Source organism: Lissotriton helveticus, chromosome 10 (genome assembly GCF_964261635.1).
Source record: "Lissotriton helveticus chromosome 10, aLisHel1.1, whole genome shotgun sequence".
Classification (NCBI taxonomy): domain Eukaryota; kingdom Metazoa; phylum Chordata; class Amphibia; order Caudata; family Salamandridae; genus Lissotriton; species Lissotriton helveticus.
This window is the reverse complement of record NC_136071.1, coordinates 820,512,747-820,534,133: the sequence shown is the minus strand read 5'-3', so window position 1 is coordinate 820,534,133 and position 21,387 is coordinate 820,512,747. Positions and strand designations below refer to the sequence as shown.

Below are 21,387 nucleotides of genomic sequence, written 5' to 3'. Positions count from 1 at the left end.
GATCTCTTGCTGAGCAATCGTAAAATGAAAGCAGAGACATCGGCACCAGAAGCACTGTACATACAATTCTAAAGGAGGCAGCTATCCCTCATACCATGTGCTTCCAAGGAAGTCTGACTAGCCGGTCGCGTAGACCGCAGCGAGAGAATGCGTAACCCGCTTAGCGGGGCACGGACAAGGACTGAAAAACCATGCCGCCAAAGACAGCGCGAGATCACTGGAGGCTTTGCAATATTTTATGAGGCCGGAAGTCAACAATACATGAATAGCGCCCGCCGGAGGCGGGAGAAGGGCCTTCGCGCGCTCGCCTGAGAGTCCCAAAACAAGTCGGCACAGCCGCCGTAAAATAAATACTTTATGGGGGGGGGGCAAGTAAGGGCGCTAGCGCAACTGGCAGGGAGCACACGAGTTCAGCGGAGGAATAATTATGAGCGCGGGGCCCGCCCGCATGACACCTTAGCTCCGCTCTCAGCGAGAGCCTCCTGAGGTAATCGCTCCCGGCTGGAGCTCATCAGCATGCCTGAAAGGCCATCGGGAAATCCGCGTTTTGCACACGGTACACTCCTAACAGTAGAATGTTGAAACACAGCGCGATGTAAAAGTATTACTGGATATTATTGCCAAGGAAGCTAGAAGCAGTAGCGTGCCACGCGCGGCTCAAACACAATTACCAGCAACAACAAAGTGCGCTTACAAACACATAACAGCAGAGCTTAAAAAGTAACACTAACTACATGTAAGCATAGGCATACAGCATAATCATCACATCTCAGTGAACAATTAAGTAAGGCAAAATCATATTATAGTCGAGCACTTAACTTTCTGCGTGAGCAGCAAAGAAAGAGGCGGAGACACAGGGTACAGCAGCTCTTATTGGGCTATACAGGATGTGATGTATGTACAAGCATCATGGGAAATGTAGTTTTATTTGCATACAAAACGTTTTTCATTGGCTGCTGTGAGTAGCAAATATAAGAAAGAGAAGCATAATACGAAGCCTCCGGTCCTGTAATAGAATCTGACTGCTATTGATCCTATTCCACTCACCTACTCTAGCCATTTTAGAATACCCTTTTAAATTACCATCACAATGCAGGCCAGGGCCCCAAGGATAATTGTCAGCCTGAAGGAGAACCTGCACAATCCTTGACATTGCTGGACTTCTCTCTGTACTCCCACTGGTTTCTAATGGACACTCAAATGCTCCCCTAGAGGATGATCCATAAGGCTGCTTGAAGGGTTGAAGGCAAACTTGACCAATGAACTTGGATACCATTCTACTGCTTGTGGAGAGTAAGAAAGCAGTTGGCGCTCAATCTAGAAGTAATTCTCGGTTTGCAGCTGAACCCTCTAAATGTACATTACCAGGCCATGAATAGGAAAGGAACTGTACAAAATCTTGGATTTGCCACACAATCCATATTCTGCTGTATAAACGGATTTTAATAAACTTTTTTTGTTGCTTTGAGTTCAAATGGATAAAAAATATTTCCTAAAAACGGGGCAACACGTGTCGCTGCACAGTAGAATACCCTTCACTTCAGTTGACTGACCACTGTTCTGTGGCTTTTTGCTGGATGTGAGTGTCAAACTCGTACTAACAAGGGCAAACCTTTGCCCAGATAGTGTAACCTTGTGTGACCAGCACCAACAAAACCAACAGGTCACACATTGGTGGACCTGTTAGCTTTGGCGATGCTGTGTTTTAGTGTCATGATGCAATACGCAAATACCGTGCACCCGTCATGACGCTACTGATGCTACATCATATATAGGCTTTCCTGTTTTCAGTTTCTATTTTTGGTAAATTCTGGTGTTTTTTTTCAGTTTTTTCAATACATTAAAAAAACAGTGGTTACACATTTTCGCGCAATTAAAAAAAGAAAGTGTTTTTCCGGTGTCTATGGAATTTTAATTTATTTTTCATTATTGCTTGCTTTCTGAACTGATAGTGCATGTGTATAGATAACATGTGCACAGGGTATATGAGGTCCAAATAAATTTTTACAAATCAATATCATTCTTCATTAACTCTGTAAATTGTAAAGCTGCTTTCAGCATACCATCTAGCAAGTGACAAGAATCTCTTACAGGGAAGCACTTCAGCTCAGGTATCGGATTTTGACAGGCCATCTTACGACTTTTTCATACACATAGCTGAATTTCTGCAAATACAAACAATATCACTCCAATCATTATTGAACTTGGTAGGAACTTTTTTCAGCAGGTTTCCAAGTGACACTGCGTTCCTTGTTTACCAAACCTCGGGTGTTTTGTTTTCACCACTATCTCAGATGCTTGGTGACATTAATTTCACAAATACTAGTCACTACACCTTGCATTGAATGTTTAAAGCCTTGGGTGTTTGGCAATTCACCTATACAATCAATACTGACTCACTAGAAAAGGGGACTGATGTATCAAAGGATTTCACACATTCTCTGTCTGTGGGTGAATGTGATTATACAAATTGGGAAAGATTCTTATGAAACTCGCCTTTTACCTATCCGTTAAATTAAGTGTAGCCAAATTACCATATATGATTTTGATATTTTCTGATTCTCTACAGTTTATAAAATAACCAAATAAGACCTAAAACATGCTTCTAAACATTGCATCTTTAGACCAAAGACCACAAAACTGAAAAAAGCAGAAGGAAGAAGAGCCAATGTTTTAGTGACATCCTTAAACAACAAAACTCAAGCAGAATAATGCTAGCCCAGTGTTTCTTGCAGCTTCCTGTATAACAAAGTTACATTGTACTGGCCCCTTCAGGAAGAGTTAAAAATGACTTTCACTCATCTTTTCCTTTCTTTGAATGGCACTTAGTTTGTGGTTGCAAAGGTGTTTTTTCAGTGTTATAATTTTACACCGGTGATGGCTATTTTCTTTTTGTTGGGGTTTTATCAGTTATTATAGCTTTAAACCTAAAACCAGGTAGCTTAATCATATAGATAGTAAGTGCTCACATGCATGTTAATGTATGAATATGCACCAAACGTCTGTACGCCTACTTGTTGGGGTGGGCACCATTTTCTTTTTTTCGATGCAAGATGGCAGATGCCACTTCGATCAGTAAATAAAAAAAAAACGAATTACCTGCACAAAATGGCTTATTGTTTTTTATTTTTTTGTTGTGGAATGACCCGCATACAAATGGCACCTGCGAGACCTTCTAAATATGTATGGAATAATTCTCTCAGGGGGTGAGGGAGCAGTGAAGGCGAGACACAAGTGAGAGAAGGAACTGGTGCGGAGCTAAAGATTATGATAGAGAGTATTTATAAAAGCTTAACAAATCCAAGAAAGTGGAAGCATTGGACAGAGTGGCGAAGGAGGGAACAACACCTAGTTAGTAGGGGCAAGTGGAATAAAATGCTGCTCACAAGGGAGAAAACAAATGGGGAGGAGGGTTGTAACATGGCGCGCTCGGAGAGAGGAGTTCAGGGATTTGGGTGAGAAAAAGCTGCACACAAACCCTTGTATTTTGTGAACATGATGAAAAAACTCCAGGCAGACAAACACTAAAGTGCCTATCTTTAATACTTAATAGATTTGTTTTCTTTCCTTTAATATATTTATTTAATGGTAGCGTCATCACTGTGTCGAACAATCTTTGTACAAGGAACACGCAGTACATAGAACAGGAAACTCTTTTGGTGGTTTAAAGGGTAAAATAGATTCCAAAATGAAACCAATACAAATAAAACTTATTTTCCCTTTGTCACAAAAATCTAATTGATAATTCTTCACTTATGTAAAAAACATAAACTAACACAACAAAAAAGATACCAACCTCCACAGGAGTGTTTGGTCTTCTTTGGGACTCATCAAACCGAAGTTCTTAGCATGCTTGAGTGTATTGAGGACCAGGATGATGCACCCACATCACTGTGATGGGTCTCATGTTGTGCTAAACATGTCTGTGATTTTTGAACATATTTGAAATGTCTGTTGTGTTTTTAGGTCTCGGCTCTACACATTGCAGCTGTCTCAAAGAGACATTTTGAATATACTTTGTGGGCTTCAGTCCGACTGTAGGCTTTCCATTTGCTGGCTCCATTGTGGCTCTCCTATTCTTTCTCCCCATTTGCCCATGGCATGCATTCTTTATGCCTCTTCCTGTGCTTAGCCCTTCCGAGAGCATAGACCAATTCGTACTATCTATCCACTGCTGCCATTTTAGGAAATGTTTTTGGAACTGTTTTTTTCTTTGTTTAAGAGCTCTGTACACAAGCGCTCATGTTTTCATTCACTCCGAGCATTTCTGTGCACAGGCCTGTAAATCTATCTCATCACATTTGCTGTACATTCCAGTATTGCTTGTCTGTTGCCCAACCACCTCCCGGTTCACTGCTTGATCAGTCCAGCACCCTCATCTCTGCTTACTTTGCGCATGAGCCCTCGTGCAGAAATGACACACATAAGCCAATTGAAAACCTGACTGCTATAAAGTAATTCACAGACCGACTCGAGCTTCTCTACTGGTTTATTTCTTTGTTTTTCAACAGAGCTAATGCTGGTGATCCATTTTATTTTTACAGGACACTGGAATGAAGCAGCATTTCATTATTTCTTGCTAGAGACTTATGAAAGAAGTAATTGCTGCACTCTCACCAGCTGCTGTGGTAGGAGTCCCTGAAGCAATACACTGCTCGCAGGGGCAAATATATTTTACATTGCGCTACTTCCTACCGCGCATCCACCTCTGGACCTTAGAAAAACTCTTCTGGAGCTAGGGCTATTCCTGCAGTGGGTGCTCTAGAACTACTCCTGCAACTCAAGAGTGAGCCGCTCCATGTTTACTGTAGATAGAAACACCATAGAAAACGTATTCAGTACCTTTGTAGGAGTAAAGAAGGATATATTTTTTCTTTGGAAAAATCACGCACAAGAACAGTGTATCATAAATAAAATGATGACCTCTAATCCCTTGCGTGCTTCTGACGGCCAACGGCCGTCGCGCGCACTACCATCGTAGTGCTGCGTACGTCCGTTGGCCGACGCGGCCCCGCCAACTGCGATGAACCGCCGCACCGGCGTCTAATACAAATAGTCATTCATTATTAGATATCCAAGATCCAATTTGAAAGTATGAACAAGTTAAAACAATACGTTTACCAAAGACAGAATAACTTGTAGTAAATTAGCTGGATCATGCACATGGAAGAAGGAATCCTAGGCCGGGTTGTGTAAAGAACTAGAGTGCTGACTTTATACAAATAACACTGACGCCATTGCGCCCTTCAAAAACTGCATTTCAACCGGCTACTTTCTTATGTTTCAGTAGGATGGATGTTTATTTACAATCAGTTTATTGTGTTTGTTGCTACTAGTTGTAGAACTAGTTGCTGACGAAAAACAGTGGGATGGAATACATTCATTGTGGATCAATGGGCTGTCTCTTTCGGAGCGATACATGTGCTTTGGTTTTTTTGTTTTACCCAATTGCAAAGCGATCCATTTGAGCTCTAACTTTTTACGCTGCTTAGGTTGCCAATCTGTTTCACACCAACTTTCGGGTTACCACGCCTTCTCAAGTTCATGTTATTTGAAAGTCTGAAGAGAAGCAGAAGTGGTCGATTGGATGTTTAAGATTGTGTTGAGATGTAAGTCCCATGGCTGATAAACCTTTCGTTGATTAGCCCAAGATAGATCATGGCAGACACTGAGTTGCTGATACATTGCTATTTAATTTTTACTGTTATTACATATGGCAACCAAGGAACTACCCACAATTTGCCAATTGTTAATAACTCACCCAGTTGAGGAAGGGGATACGGGTGCTTCATTTTAATGCACATAACCATGCTCCCCCAGCACTCGGTGGTGATATTACAGCCATCGGCAGCTATGGGACCGTTCTTCTGCAGAGAACCCATAAGTCAATAAAACCAGCACCTACACAAATGCATTAGTATTGCCAACGCCTATAGCTCTTGGATTGCCAAGACCTATTGGCTTTGCCATTGCTTGTTTAAGTTGGCCATGCTGCTTAGATTGAAGCACTATTTTCAGATTTTGCTCAGAATCATTGAATAAAAAAAGGTATATTTTTTGTTTTAAAACAATGCAGCCTGACAGTTTCAGCATATTTTATTGAAGTGAAATCCCAGACACTCACTAAGCAGTTAGAGCTGGTTTACTCCCTTCAAGTGCACTGTAAATGTGAAATCACTAGTTCATAGAAGGGCTCAATTAGGAGCGCAGGGGCTCTGCAGACTTGGTCACGAGATGTTTTTTTTCGATTCCAAAACAAAATCGGTGGTATTCTCCTATTTGTGTACCATTTTTAGGCAGCTTGGTTTATTTTACTCATATTTCCCCCCAGTGCCTCGTCCGACCCAGGGACTGCCCTAAGAAAGGGCACCCAAAGAATACACCCACACAATCTGCTTTTTTTTTTTAAACAGTTCCATTATAACTCAAATATGTATATTTATTCAAGGTTTTCAGTGAAACGAAGATTCGGGCATCTAACTGTATTGAAGTTTCTACAAAAACTTTCTGGCACTGTGCACAATCAATCTACTAACCCCTCCACACAGTGGCGGCTCCTCCGCTAAGGCAGAATAGTGGCTCCCCACTTGAAAAATAAAATGATGATAACGTTATTATCATTTTATTTTTATGGTATTGGGATGGCACTGTTTTGAATAAGGGGCCGAACTGGGCTGTCAGCCACCAGGAGAAAGACTGGTATGTGCACTTAAATCCGCATGACGATTTGGTCAGCCAAACCGTCATGCGCACTTTGCATGGTCTCCACGCAGGCTGAATTACAGCCTGGGTGGAGAACATGCCCAGGATCCCGCTCCCTCTCTGAGCACCAAGCCATGGCGCTCAGACCAAGCACGACGCTGCAGTCGGCAGCGTCGGGATTGGGTAGGGAGCCAGGGTGCCTCCATCCTGTTCCTGCCTCGTTGAAGTAAGAAGACCGGAGGAGAGGCGGCAGCCACGTAAGTCCAATTTTCTCTTTTAAAGTCCCCTTTGCTTGCACCTCCTTCCCCGCCCGCACCTCCTTCCCCGCCTGCACCTCCTTCCCCGCCTGCACCTCCTTCCCCGCCTGCCTCACCACCACTACTGCCTCCTCATGCAAAATAAACCCATTGTGCCCAAATGTAAGTCCACGAAACTGCGGTTCGGCACAGCACCTCGCAGGATTTGTTGCTTTGTGTTTTTCTGACGTAAAATTTGTTTTTTCAGGATATTTAAGAAACACTGTGTGTTGTCGAGCAATTAACCGCCTTTATTTAGTTTGTAAATTATTATTATGCAGCAGGTTAGATATCAGCCCAATAGTGCTGTACATTTAACCCTTTAAGCCCACATTGTTGAGCCCATTTTTCACTATTTGGAGTAGTTCGAGCAAGGGCTCCATAACATTTGTCCACTTAAGGTATTCATAGCAAATTTGCATCCCCCCCCCCTCCCCTCCAACATTCTGGGGACTCTAAAGGTGCCCAGGGTTTGTGGATTCCCTTGGAGGAATATGGCCAAAATATAGCTACATTTTGAGTTTTTGGTGGGGAAAAAGTGATCCGCCAAAAAGTGTCTTTTCCCCTAAATATGACATTAATGAAAGATTTGCTGCGCTAAAGTCGACAACTTACCAGCATTCAGGAACAAGTAGAGGTGAATCAAGAAACCTACATTTTGTACCACCTTTTGGGCATTTTTCAAACAGGTAGCCCATTTGTCCTATTTTTTTATGCTTTCAACATTCTTCCCGTTTGTGGTTGAAACTGGTGTGAAACCTGTAGGTGCTACAGGAAAGCTATAGATTTCTGAAAAGTAGACACAATTCTAAATTCAGCAAGGGTTTCATGTGTATAGATTCCTCAACATTTTCCCCAAAAACTAGCTATTGAAATAAAGAAATATTGAAAAGGAGTAGGAAGAAACTGCCATTTGTGACGAGGTTTTCTTCTGTAGCTTTTTGTCACGATGGCTGTTTTACAAAAGCAATATACTATTACTTCTGTTTGTGGGGATATATAGAGTTTCTAGGTGCTCCAAGAACCCAAGGTACCTAGAGCCAACAACTGAGCTGCACCTCACAATGGTTTCTCATTGTGTAGCGAGTAAAAAACAATTTGTATGGTGAAATAGGTAGAGTGAAAAATGAGAATCACGGAAGCCTATGTATTTCAGAAATGGACACAGTATATGGAGTTTAGGAGCAGCTTATTTGAACATCTCTGAATTTGTGGGTACCCATGTTACCATCTATGTCGGAGGCCATTTTTCAGAATGTCTTCTTTATTATACACTGGTTTATATTTGTAATACCAAAATGCAGCAAAATCCGATTGGGAATAAATAATACATGTTCTGCTCTTCTATTCCCCCCCTTCTAAAAATGTTACTTTCCGGGCACACACAGGCCTCCCAGGACGGATCACCATGAGGGTCTCCTACCAGTCCGGAAGCACCCAGCAAGCCACTGCAGTTTTCTGAGTCGGTTATAAGCTCCCTGAGCCCCTGTGGGCACCCCGCACCACTCTAGGCCCACAGCGGAGGTGTTTGTGTGGCGATGGCATGATGGTTGGCTCCAGATTGTGGGTCAGACACAGAGCAGTCTCAGCTCACATCTGCCATCTTGCTGCAGTCGGCCACGCCCTCATACAGTGCCTTGCATGTGCTGGATGTGTGGTATCACCAGATAATGCACAACCCTCTAAACTGATCAATAATGTAGTAACTCTCTATGGTGCATCATCCAAATCTGTTTTTCCTTTAAGTACTGTTTGATTGTGTACTAGTTTCATCTGTGGGTTTTGGAATCCAGTACCAGACATGTATTGTTTGTGTTCTTTTGTAAAAAATTCTAAAAATCAATAATTCAAAAACAATACCTTCCATGTGACATCATGCACCTTATTTAATGCTCTGGCAGACCCAGTGTGTTTTTTTATGCAGGATATCCATGTCTCAAGTATCTTGTCAAGTGCTGTACATAACACATGACTTTACTATGTTGTTCGCCTACAGACTGCTAGACTCCGTTGGGCCACTGGAATGTACTAAAGTTTTGACTGTTTGAATTTGCTTCCCCCTGAAAGTTAAAACCTAAGGAGAAAGTATTTACCGAGCTCACAATAGCCTCTGGTTCCTGTGTTTCCAAGGACATGCATGGGCAATGATCTGCTTTGACTCTGGTGACAAGCAGTACTGGATTAGAAACCTAGAGCTTGAGAAGCACTGTGTAACAAGCAAGATGCTGAAGTAATGAATTGCTTTGTAAAGATTGCAGAAGAGCATCACTTTAGTAGAGTTAGTCTGTGACTACATACGAGTTGAGAGCAGCCCGCAGTATCACGCAGGTCAAGTATGCTAATTAACAGAAGGAAGGGGTATTAGCTGAGCCCAAAAAAATGGCAAAACGCCCATGCTTATACTACTTTACCATGAGCTTTCAGAAAATGCCCATGTTCCCCCCGCCCCCGCCCCACTGTAGTTTCCATCATACCTTCTTGCTCATTTGATCCACACTCCAATCTGGCTAGTAGCCAAGCATCTGTGAAAAGAACAGCAGTAGTGTGTAGAAAGGAGTTGCCGAAATCGGCGAAGGCAGAGTTTCAGAAACTCTGACTAGAGGCGAATCAATTTGTAGAAAAGAGGCAAGCTAACAAGCAAGTTACCGTATAGAAAGAGAAGGTTTGAAGGAGTAGATTCTACCCAAGGCTGTCGAGCATAAAAGGTAGTATTAGTGCAAAGGTAACTCCAGAGAGCGCTGTACAGCAGAGTAATACTTCCCCGCAACCACATATCTCTAAAGAGACACTTTAGTGGCTAATGCTGTCACCTGGGTCAGTGGGTTTGAAAGGTCTTTGGCAGTTTATAATCTGAATAATGCAGAGTGTAATGGCTCTACAGGGCAGATCACCACCAGGGAATACCAAACCTTTACTTAAGTCGAATTACCTCAACAGTACCAAGTCTGAATTTAAGAAGCCTGCTGTGAGTACTAGACTTGTGCTTAGCCTATCTCAATAGTACAATAAATTTAGAAGTGCTAAGAAGATGCCGAACATGAAATGGAAACGTTTATTCATGAAATTCATAGACGTTTGGATTGGTGTGTGTAAGGAAAAATTGTCTCAACCTTTGAGCTGGTGTTTAATCTCTTATTAGAACCATGTGTGAACATTTGTCCAGTAGTTTCAAGGCACGATTTGGCTGCTTTGTAGATCACTGGTCTCATGGGTCTACCAGCACGTACTGACAAATGGGCAGTAAACCAGGTAGGCCCAAACCTGGAAATAAATGCCACCGAATCTAGGAAGGGGAAGAAATTACCGATCATGGTGCTGGGTGTTGGTTTAGGATTCATCTCAGTTTTATTAAATATTAAAATTGCATTGTTTTGGCAAGAAGACGGTGAGGCATTTGGACACTTGATTTTTTACAATTGCAAACCAAGAGTTGAAATTTGAGCAGAAAATGAAGGGGAAATAAATTTCAAAAATAATTTCTCACCACTGAAGATATCGTCTTTCTTTAAATGCATTACTTTATATTCAACAACAAATGTAATTCCAGCTGCAATTGTGACACTTGTGACATTTTTAAATTAAACTTTTTAAATATATATTTTTATTTGCAGACCTTGAATTTTCCTTCACGTTCAACATTCATACTTACGAAAAATTATACCTCACTGTTACGGTAAGTTGCCCGTGCTTAGTCTTGTACAACCTCTGTTATTGTCCACACGTGATAGTTAAATAGCTTTTTCGTTATCTTATGAAATCCAGATCTTAGAATGATAAGTCTTCCTCTTGTAAAATTAAATACCTGTTCGGTTTCCAAACCTAGATGATCGAGTAAAAGTTGTACAGATGAAAGTTAGATTCTTATGGATCTGCTAGTAGAAATAACTAACTGTAGTGTCTACGTGAGGAGATTGGATTTGAATCCCTGTCTATAGGACTATTTTCATGCAATAGGTATTTGATGATTACATAGCAGAGTTGAGTAAGGACACAAAGTCCATGTTGTTCAGTCTGTGGTCTCTAATAATTCACTCAGCCCTTACTGAAAACTGTAGCTGAAGTCCCAACTAATGCCTTTTTTGGGGGCCCACTATATAGAGTAGCGGTTTGCACTGTAATGCATCCTTTCCTACTTAAGTCAATGAAAGGATACCCATCCTGCTTTGCTGGATGCTTTTTTTCCTTCTGATTGTTGAAATGGTCTTCTGCTATGTGTATCAAGAGTATAGGCCCAGTTCATATAATCTGAAATACTGATATACCTATATCAACAGTGTGCAATGATTTGTGATTTTTTACCTCTTCACAAAAACTGGGCATTGATTCTGGATTTTAGAAGTTACACATGTAAGTGTATGACATTCTTATACATGTGTGCATATGTCTGGCTTCCACAACCCTGTATGTAAGGAATTCCTACATACGTGCAGCTTGGGAAATGAAAACAAATTAAATGCAACTTTTCATTCAGTTTTTTTCTTCAGGTGAAAAAAACTTTTTGTGCACAGATTTATCTTCTCTCACACATCCTTGCAAACGAGTATTTATATGCTCTTTGACACACTTCTTCAAGGCTGTATGTCATTAAACCGCATGCCTTTTCCTTGCTGCCTTTACTACGCAGATGCCTTTACCACGTATGCCTTTATCACGCGTGGTAAGTGTGTCTGTATGTATGGGTCTCTTTCTGTGTGTGTATGTATGTGTGTGTGTGTATATATATATATATATATATATATATATATATATATATATATATATATATATATATAGGGAATTTAAAATTAAATGAAAAGAAAGTGTGTGTGTGTGTGTGTGTGTATATATACACACACACACATTTTCTTTTCATCTTATTTTAAATTTAATCCTAACCGCCCCACTAAACCCTAAAATTATCCTTCTTGCCGCTAAAGTCTAAAATTACCCTTACCAAACTTTACGCCTACCAACTCCTGAACCATAGAACTACTCCTACCACCCGTTGCCATTGGCCACCATTTATATAGCACCTTAACAATACATACCATGCATGGTAAACGCATACAAGCGTATCCACGTTGTAAGGGTCGTTTGGAATTTTGCATGTCTTCGAATAATGTGGTGCTCCGTTTTCGGAGTTTATCTAACATCCTGTGCGATGAAAGAACCGGGATTTTTGGAAGAAAAAGATTAACTGAAAGGAAAGCCGTTAAGTACTAATTAATAACAGCACAACGAAAGGTCAAGGCACTACACCCTGCACTAGTCAGTCTAGTGTTTTGCAGTCAGATTAGGCAATGTAGAGGGTTAGAATGATGTCAAAAGGCGAGGAGACCAAACCCACCTTAATTTCGTTTTTTACAAACAAATATTTATATATATATATATATATGTTTTTTTGTTAGATCATTTTTTAAATACCCTGTATGTATTTTTTAACAGTTGTGAGTAGTGTCCCCAGTGAAAAAATGGAACCTAAAACAATGGTGACATATATACAAGGTTTCCAATTTATCATAAAGTCGACCATTATGAAGTATACGGTATACGAACTGCACTTCTTATGTAGTAATAAGTGCTGGTTTAATGGTTCGCTTTTGTTATCTGTTGACGACGTTTCGACCCTGTGTGCAGTGTAGGGTCTCTTCAGGACCTAGAGGTGTAGGGACATCTACAAGAAAAGGGGGATAGTATCAATATGTGGCCTTGGGAATGCAGCTTGGCTTAAAATTGAACAAAAAAAGTGTTTGATACCTGAAGGGTAGTATGCGCAGCAGTGTGTTGAGGGTGTACCACCGGTAAATGTAGAAAAGAATACTCACACGAGACCCAGCCGGGCGCTGTAAATGTGAGAAAATAGTAGTGTGCTAATGACGGACCCATTTATTGAGATTATCATGCACATATGACTGTACTGAGAATATGCAGGGGTAAAGGGGAGCTTACCCCAAGTGAGGTTAGAGAGAGGCTGGCAGACGGATGTATGTCACAGCGGGACGAATCCACGTGCAAAAAGGCACAGTTATGGAGACACGACAATGCGTGTGGTCTGGGCGCGATCTCTGTTGAAAGAAGGGAAGCATTTGAGGTATAATATTAGGCACATACTGTTAACCGCTGATCCAGCGGGCTATAGAAAATATATCATAAACTATGCTACTCAACTTCATAACCTATAAACAAAATTCTATACTAAACATGGACCCATTTATGAACCTGATATATTTTGGGCCTACTGAATCAGGTGGTCAGAATAAATCTATATACACATTATCTACACAATATATACATATTTATACATTTGCAGAAAGAATATTATCATTAGGATAAACCCAACCATTTAAACGACCACCATAGGTGACGTGATCTAGCTAAAGGTAACCTATACTTCTGAATAACCAAGACCAGCTTGTTTGTCAAAAGTAAGATTTTATTTTCTAAATTATGGTATGTAAGTTGAAAGTTTTATAAATGAAATTTATTTGCAATAAAGCAAGCATGATGGTAAGAAATATGAGAAAAATACAATTTAAGCAATTGAATCAATTTTAAGGAAATTATATAAAGTTTAGCATTTCTAAAACTTATTTCCCTAACTGAGCTAAATAGATAGAAAATAAAGTAAAGATCTTTGAGGATTCTTACGTGCTCCACGCAAAGTCCAGCAGCACATCACCCTCATCGGAAAGTCAGAAAGCAGCAGCCAGCCCAACCCTAAGGGCATGACTTTTTATACCTTTCTACGCTAACTAAACTAGCAAAGGAAAGTTTTCAGAAATCTACGACGTCCCATTGGTTGAGAGTGACAAGTGACATGTCACCCGATTCTTAAAAAGTTCCACAAAATCATGTCTTACAAAGACCATTGTTTCTTCCACGTGAAGCCAGAGGCTTCCTTCGATTGCAACTTTGTATTAAGTCATCCTCGCAGCTTCCATATTCTTTCAGTGCAACTTCCGCGGATGCCAAGTTAAGGACTGACAAAAAGTTCACTTTCGACCTTGGCCATGTCCGACAGAATGATGTTAGCTCATCAGTTTTTGCTTTGTGAATGCAGCTTCAATAAACGTTTTAATTCAGAATGGGCGTCTAGTGACTTTCTGCAGAATTACAGATCAGCTTTTATTTTGCGGCTCAAATAGCTAGGCCTCAAAAGCAGGCAACTTATGATTTCTAGTATAAAACAAACACAAGAAAAGTATTAATGTAAGAAATAAAGTATTTTCTGTATCCACCCCATGGTTTACTAATTAATTAACCCACCCTATTAATCAAAATGTTACCTAGCCATTGCAAACAAATAAAGCAGCGTTTATATTTACCAGTCTCCGTTTATCAATGAGACCCATATGCACCTAGAATAGTAGAAATGACATTACACAGACTAGGAAAAGCAAAACAAGCACATGCTTATTTAAGTTTGCAGCAGTTAGTAATGACAAAAACGAAAACAATATTTTATTTTATTATTTTGCACGAACAAAAAGATGCAACAAATATGCACGTTTATGAGCACACATGTTAGTCCCCCCACGTGTAAAGTTTAATCTAGGTTGTATTAGCACGACATATCACAAATTATTAATAATTTTATTCATGTTATGGAAATGTGACTTTGCGAGTTTAAACAAAATTTTGTTTTCTATCTCGCTCCATCAACTCCCTCATCTGGTGATTAACAAATCACCACACCAGCACTCAAAATTTTGGTAAATTAAATTTTAAGAAATCGATTCAAATTCATTTGTATTAGTAAACTTAAAAGTCTGTTTCAGCATAATCTTTGCAATTAACATGACGCTCTCTATGTAACTCCTGTAACTCGATTTCCCTTTCCTCTTCTTTTCTGAGTTTATAGATTCTTTTCTTTTCTCTCAAATGTTTCTTTCTTTTATGTAACAAACAACCTACTTTAGTCAAAATAAAAATGAATACTATTATAATCAAAGGTGCCAGAATCTTGCCAAGAATTGAACTTCCGATATTATGAAACCAGTTTTTAATTGCTTGAAACCTTTTTGAAAGTTTCCCAGTAAAATCTTCTTCTTCTAAAGGAATTATTTCTGAATGCATTTGTGTAATATTCTTAATATACATTTCAATATTCTTACTTTCATCCGGTATATATGTACAGCAATGTTGGACATGTAAAATGCCACAGACTCCTCCCTCTTTTGCTAGGAGTATGTCTAAAGCAAGACGATCTTGAATTACCATGGATCTAATTGCAATAACTTCAACATTCACTAATTGAAATCCATCAGCAGTGTCAGTTGATAATCTATCAACTATAGTGGACAATTTTCTGATTCTCCCTGCATTTAGGGTTATACCAACAAAAGGTATTACAGCTTGGAAAATATCTCCCAGAACTTCAGTAAAAGTTTCTCTTTTAGCTCTATTTACATAATTATGAATTTTAAACAATCCTTCCGAATCTCTGTCAACGTGAAACACTTTAGGAAAAACGATTCCCACATAACAAGTTCCATACCAATGGTCTGGAAGGTTATAGTAAGCTTTGTCACCACAAACAAAATAAATTCCAGGGAAGATAGGATCTTTTCCACCTTTAAATCCCCAACCTCCCATAATCTGATAAGTATCTTCACAGTTACTTGCACCTACAAAATAATTATCAAAAAGTGTGTTATCTCTTCTAATGCAAAGCTTTCCACTAACAGGTTTGTCTATGTGAATTGCAATATTTTCAAGCATTTTGCCATTCAATTTCTCATCCTCTTTTTGCCAGAAGGATGACTTAGTCTGCTTGACTAATTCATTTCTCTTATAAATTGCTCTTCTCTCCTCAACCATATTCAAAAATTTCTTTCCTTCAGCACTTAATTTACATGTTAGATTATTCTTATAAGCATACTCATAAGTGAGTTCGTTAGTAACAAGGAAATATTCTCTCATTTGTTTAGCTTTCTTATGCTTATTTAAAGCATTATCAATTTTAACATTAGCAAAAATCTCATCATAATTTGAATAGTAATATTCTAAACGACCAGTTTGATAAAATAAACTAGTTAATACACTACATGTAACAGCATAAGTGAGAGGAAGCATATTATATGTTACTCCCTCAGAAACAGAAGCGGGTAATTTAACGCATACATAACAGTCCTTTGCATCCATTACCTTTACATATTCACTCAAAAGCTTTGTGAATGTATTGCTTGAAAAATCACCTATTGATTTATCTTGATGAATGTTAGGCTGATGATCAATTACTTTTGCAGATGCACTATGTTTAGTTTGACTAACCAGAGCTTTGCTTGTTATGTTAACTTTGTGTAATTCTCTATTCATTTCTAAAGGTATAATCACAGCTAGTACCAACCAGAGCAGAACTAAAATGAGCAGACACACCAGAGTCATCTTACAGCATCTTTTAAAAACAGAACATCTTGAAGTGCTCTCCTTAACGTAAGGCATTTTTAGGTTAGTTTTAGCCTCAAAAATAAAAATAAATTTTAAAATTTATATACACCCCCCTTTTAAAATATATTTTTCTTTTATAACCCTAAACAAGATTTCTTCGACCTTATGTCATACATAAGTTTTCTTCTACTAAACAGTTTTTCTTCGACCTTGTGTCAACTAACAGGATTTCTTCAGCCTTTTGCCAATTTAATATTTTTGTACTTCAATCATTGTCACTAATTTCTTGGATTTCGTTTTCTTCTTCACTACTATCATATATGTCTATAACAGGTGGAATTACCAAGTAAGTCCACTCAGGAGACTTGTATTTCTGGTTTGGTTTAATTATTCTCTTCCCTTTTCTCGATATCACTTCTATTTTTCTTCCAACTCCAACTTCTTTTCCAGGACTCTTTTGACTACTTATTTCTTCAACTTGTTCTATTGGCTTTTTAATCAATCTGACTCTCAATCTTCCACCAGGCCAGTAGTCTGCTTTTCTCACATACTTCTTCTTTGGTTCAGAATTATTTGATTCTGATTTCCAAGTCCTTTTCTTTCCGTTTTCACTTCCACCTTCCACGTCACTTTCTTCAGTTTCGTAGTCTGAAATTTCAATTGACTCAGGAACTTCTCTATTCGGCAATTTCACTCCTTCAGGAACTTCACTTTGTCTTCCATCACTGGTACTCGGTAATTCGTTCTCCTCCTCTTCTTCAATTACCTCTAGCTTCCCAGATTTCGGATCTTTGTTCCTTACTTCAGAGCTTGTTCTCTGCCTTTCGATACTCTCCTGGTCTGAAACTTCCCTTGGTTCAGCTTCTTTGTCTTCAATATAGACAACCGAATCCTCAGTTATCTTTCCTTTTAACAGATTCTCTTCACCTTCAGAATCTATTTCAATTATTTCTAAGTCTTTCCTTGTCAGATTTCCATTCACTGGCACAGTTTCCAGATGTCGACTTTCTTGTCGATCTTCAGAATCTGGAATTACTTCACCTTCTGTTCTGTCTTCTGCTTCAGAATCAGAATCATCTGTGGTATCACTTTCAACATCAGAATTTTCAGGAGTTGGTATTGGAATAGTATGACTTGGATGAATCCAGCGCTTCAATCCTCTGCACTTTACAGCATTAGTAGTGATCAAGATTACCTGCCTAGGTTTCTGCCATCTAGGAGATAGACAATTCCTCCTCCGATGTACTTTCGTTCTGACCCAGTCTCCAGGTCTCAGATCATGTGTCAAAACTTTGTCATTTGATTGAGCTTCAGTTCCCACCTGATTAGACACAGAAGTTACCATATCAGATAACCTTTTACAGTAATCCAAAATTGCACTGTCATTTATGCTTAACAGTTTACCTACAGGTACAAAAGCTTGCCTCATAACTCTTCCCATTAAAATTTCATGAGGACTCAGACCTGTCTTTTTATCTGGTGTACTTCTTAATGACATCAAAACAAGTGGAAGAGCATCAGTCCACTTAACTCCTGTCTCTAGACACATTTTTCCAATTCTGTTTTTGATAGTTCCATTTATTTGTTCAACTACACCTGATGCCTCTGGTCTGTATGCACAGTGTATTTTCTGCTCAATGCTCATAGCTTCACAAATTAACTTCAACAGTTTGTTATCAAAATGGCTTCCTCCATCACTCTCAATAGTAACTGGAAAACCGTATCTTGGGATGATTTCTCTGAGCATTAGTTTTGCTACTGTAATTGAATCACAATGTCGTGTAGGGAAAGCCTCTACCCACCTTGAGAATAAGCATACAATTACAAGTACATATTTCAAACAGTTGTGTAAGGGCATTTCAATGAAATCTATTTGTAACCTGGTAAAGGGACCACCCTCTCGACCAATTATTCCTGTCCCCACCACTGATTTTCTGTTTGGATTCATTTGTTGGCATGATAAACACCTTTGACAAAAAGATTCTGCAATGGTTCTAAATTTTGTATTGAACCATGTTTCTCTAAAAAGTCTGACCATGGAATCTCTTCCTAAATGTGCAGGACCATGATATAATCTGGCCATATCAGAAATCATGCAATTTGGTAAAACTACTCTGCCATCTTTGTAAACCCACACTCCATCTTCATCACGTGGTCTACAATCTGATCTTAACCATAGGTCTTTTTCTTCATCATCTGCTTCGTTTTGTAAATCTCTAATCTCATTCCATGTTTCCACAACAGTTGTTAGCATTAATGAATTTGAATCAGTTTCTGTACTTCTATTCCGATTGTAAGAATAATTTTTCCTTGCGCAGTACTTTGCTGTTTCGTCTGCGAAGGCATTTCCCTTGGAAATATAATCAGTTCCTCTAGTGTGCGCTGCACACTTGACTATGGCAATTTCTTTTGGCAATTGTATTGCTTCAATTAATCTCCTAATGAAAACTGCATTTTTAATTGGTGATCCTGTTGATGTCATGTATCCTCTCTGTGACCAGAGTTGTCCATAATCATGCACAACTCCGTACCCATACTGACTATCAGTAATGATGGTAACTCTAATATCCTTTGATATTTCACATGCACGAATTAAAGCAATCAATTCAGCCACTTGTGCTGAACGAACTCCTTCAAGACATGATGCTTCTTCAACATCTTCGACTGTACAAACTGAGTATGAAGCTTTCAAGACACCACCTTCGGATCTTAAGCATGAGCCATCTACAAAGTAGACAAAATCCGATTCAGGCAAAGGTCTGTCTTTGATGTCTTTTCTTGGTTTTGTGCAGAATTCCATGACATCCAAACATTCATGTTCTGTCTCAATGTCATCAACAATTTCAGAATCAGGCAGTAATGTAGAAGGATTCAGATTCAGACATCTTGAAATCGAAACATTATCTGCTCCCAGTATGATTTTCTCATACTTTGTCAATCTGCTACTTGTTAAATGTTGAGTCTTACCTCTTGTCAGTAATATTTCAACTGAATGAGGCACAAAAACTTTCACAGGAAATCCCATAATGATTCCTTCACTTTGTTCAAGGCTGATACTTGTAGCTGCAACTGCTTTCAAACATCCTGGCAATGCTTTTGCAATTGGATCAAGAACTGCAGAGAAGTATGCAATAGGTTTCTTTAAATTTCCATGTCTCTGTATTAATACAGATAATGCACATCCTTCTCTTTCACTGCAATACAGTTCAAAATCTTTCTCATAATTTGGCATACCCAAAGCAGGAGCTTGGCATAAGCTCTTTTTCAGGTTCTCAAAAGATTCCATCTCAGCATCATTGAGAATAATTGGATCTTTTACATCTGATTTGGTCAGTCTTTGTAGTGGTTTCGCAATTACTGAAAATCCACTTATCCATTGTCGACAGTAACCTACCATTCCCAAGAACATTCTGACCTGTCTTTGTGTTCTTGGCGGTAACATTGCTTGAATCATTTTTATTCTCTCTATAGTTACTTGTCTTTTTCCTTTTGCAATTCTGTGACCAAGATATTTTACTTCTTGTTTGCAAAACTGTAGTTTTGCTGGGGACACTTTATGTCCTTCTTCTGCAAGGCGATTTAACAGAATTATTGTGTCTGTTACACAATTTTCTCTTGTCTTTGCAGCTATTAGCAAATCATCAATATACTGCACCAGTGTAGACCTACCTGGTAAGTCTAAATCTTCTAGTGATCTTTTTAACAGTTCGTTAAAGATTGAAGGACTTTCTGTATAGCCCTGAGGGATTCTTGTCCATCCAAGGGTCTTACCTTGGAATCTGAAAGCAAATATTTCATAACTGTCTGGGTGTAAAGGAACAGTAAAGAATGCATTGCAAAGGTCAATGACTGTGTACCATTCAGCATCATATGGAATCTGAAATAGAATTACTGCTGGATTTGGAACCACAGGACAACATGGAATGACAATTTGATTAACCTTTCTCAAATCTTGTACGATCCTAAATGTTCCGTTAGCCTTTTTAACTCCCATAATTGGTGAATTACAAGAGCTACTCTTCATTTCTTTTAATACACCTTGCTTGATTAACTTTTCAATTATAGGTGTAATACCTTCAATTGTTTCTGTTTTCATTTTATACTGTGGAGTGTTTGGAAATTCTATTCCCTGTTTCAATGCAATTTTTACAGGATCTACATTTTTCATCAGACCCATCTCATTTCCAGTAAAATCCCATATTTCAGATTTCACTGTTTCTTTTAGCTCTTCAGGTAAAACCTTTTCTTCAAATGCAGGAAACAATTTTGTTTCTTCTGCTTCTATCATCATCATTGTCATTCTGTACAAACCATCTTCCTCCATTGTTTGTAATTCAACTCCTTCAGGAGAACAATATATTCTGCAATTCATTTTACATAGGATGTCTCTGCCTAATAGATTTACTGGACTACTATTACAAACCACAAATCTGTGTTTGTCTCTGTAATTTCCAATTTCAACTGGTACTGGATCAGTTAAGTCTGTTTTAATTTGCTGATTACTTACTCCCACAACTTGGATGGTATCCCCAGAGAGAGGTAGGTTTTCAATTTCCACTGATCTAACAGTAGAACGGGTAGCACCAGTGTCCACTAGAAAAGTGATGTCTACATCATTAACTTTCCCGTTTACATAAGGACCAGACTGGTCAACCTCAAGAGTGGCTCCAACAACACACTCTTCCTCCTCTCTCGGGCACCGTCAGCAATAATCATCAGAATCACTGTCTTGGCTTTCTGTTAATAAAAATTGTTGTGAAGCATTTTGCATTTGAACCCTTTGTTGCTTTTGCTGTTTTTGTGGTTTTATTACCTGTTCACATCCCTGAAATCCCACGTTTGGATTATATTTTTGAACTCCCCCACAATTCGGAAAAGGTGGTTGTGGCAATTGGTCTTGACGATTATTCACCTGTTGTTGTTGCTGTTGTTGTAACTGTCGTTGAATATTAAATTCATTTAACCCCTGTTGCATCTGTAGCTGTCGCTGCAGGTCAACACCATTCTGCATCTGTGGATT

The 21,387-nt window shown here is 39.1% G+C and overlaps 1 protein-coding gene across 2 annotated transcripts in view; it reads left to right on the top strand.

Moving 5' to 3' along the window:
- PDSS1 (decaprenyl diphosphate synthase subunit 1) overlaps positions 1–21,387 on the top strand; it is a 299,714-nt gene that overhangs the window by 41,076 nt on the left and 237,251 nt on the right. For both annotated transcript variants that reach the window (XM_078663430.1, XM_078663431.1), the window contains exon 2: positions 10,610–10,671. In XM_078663430.1, coding sequence (XP_078519556.1) covers positions 10,610–10,671 — 62 coding nt within the window. The remainder of the gene's footprint in view (positions 1–10,609; positions 10,672–21,387) is intronic.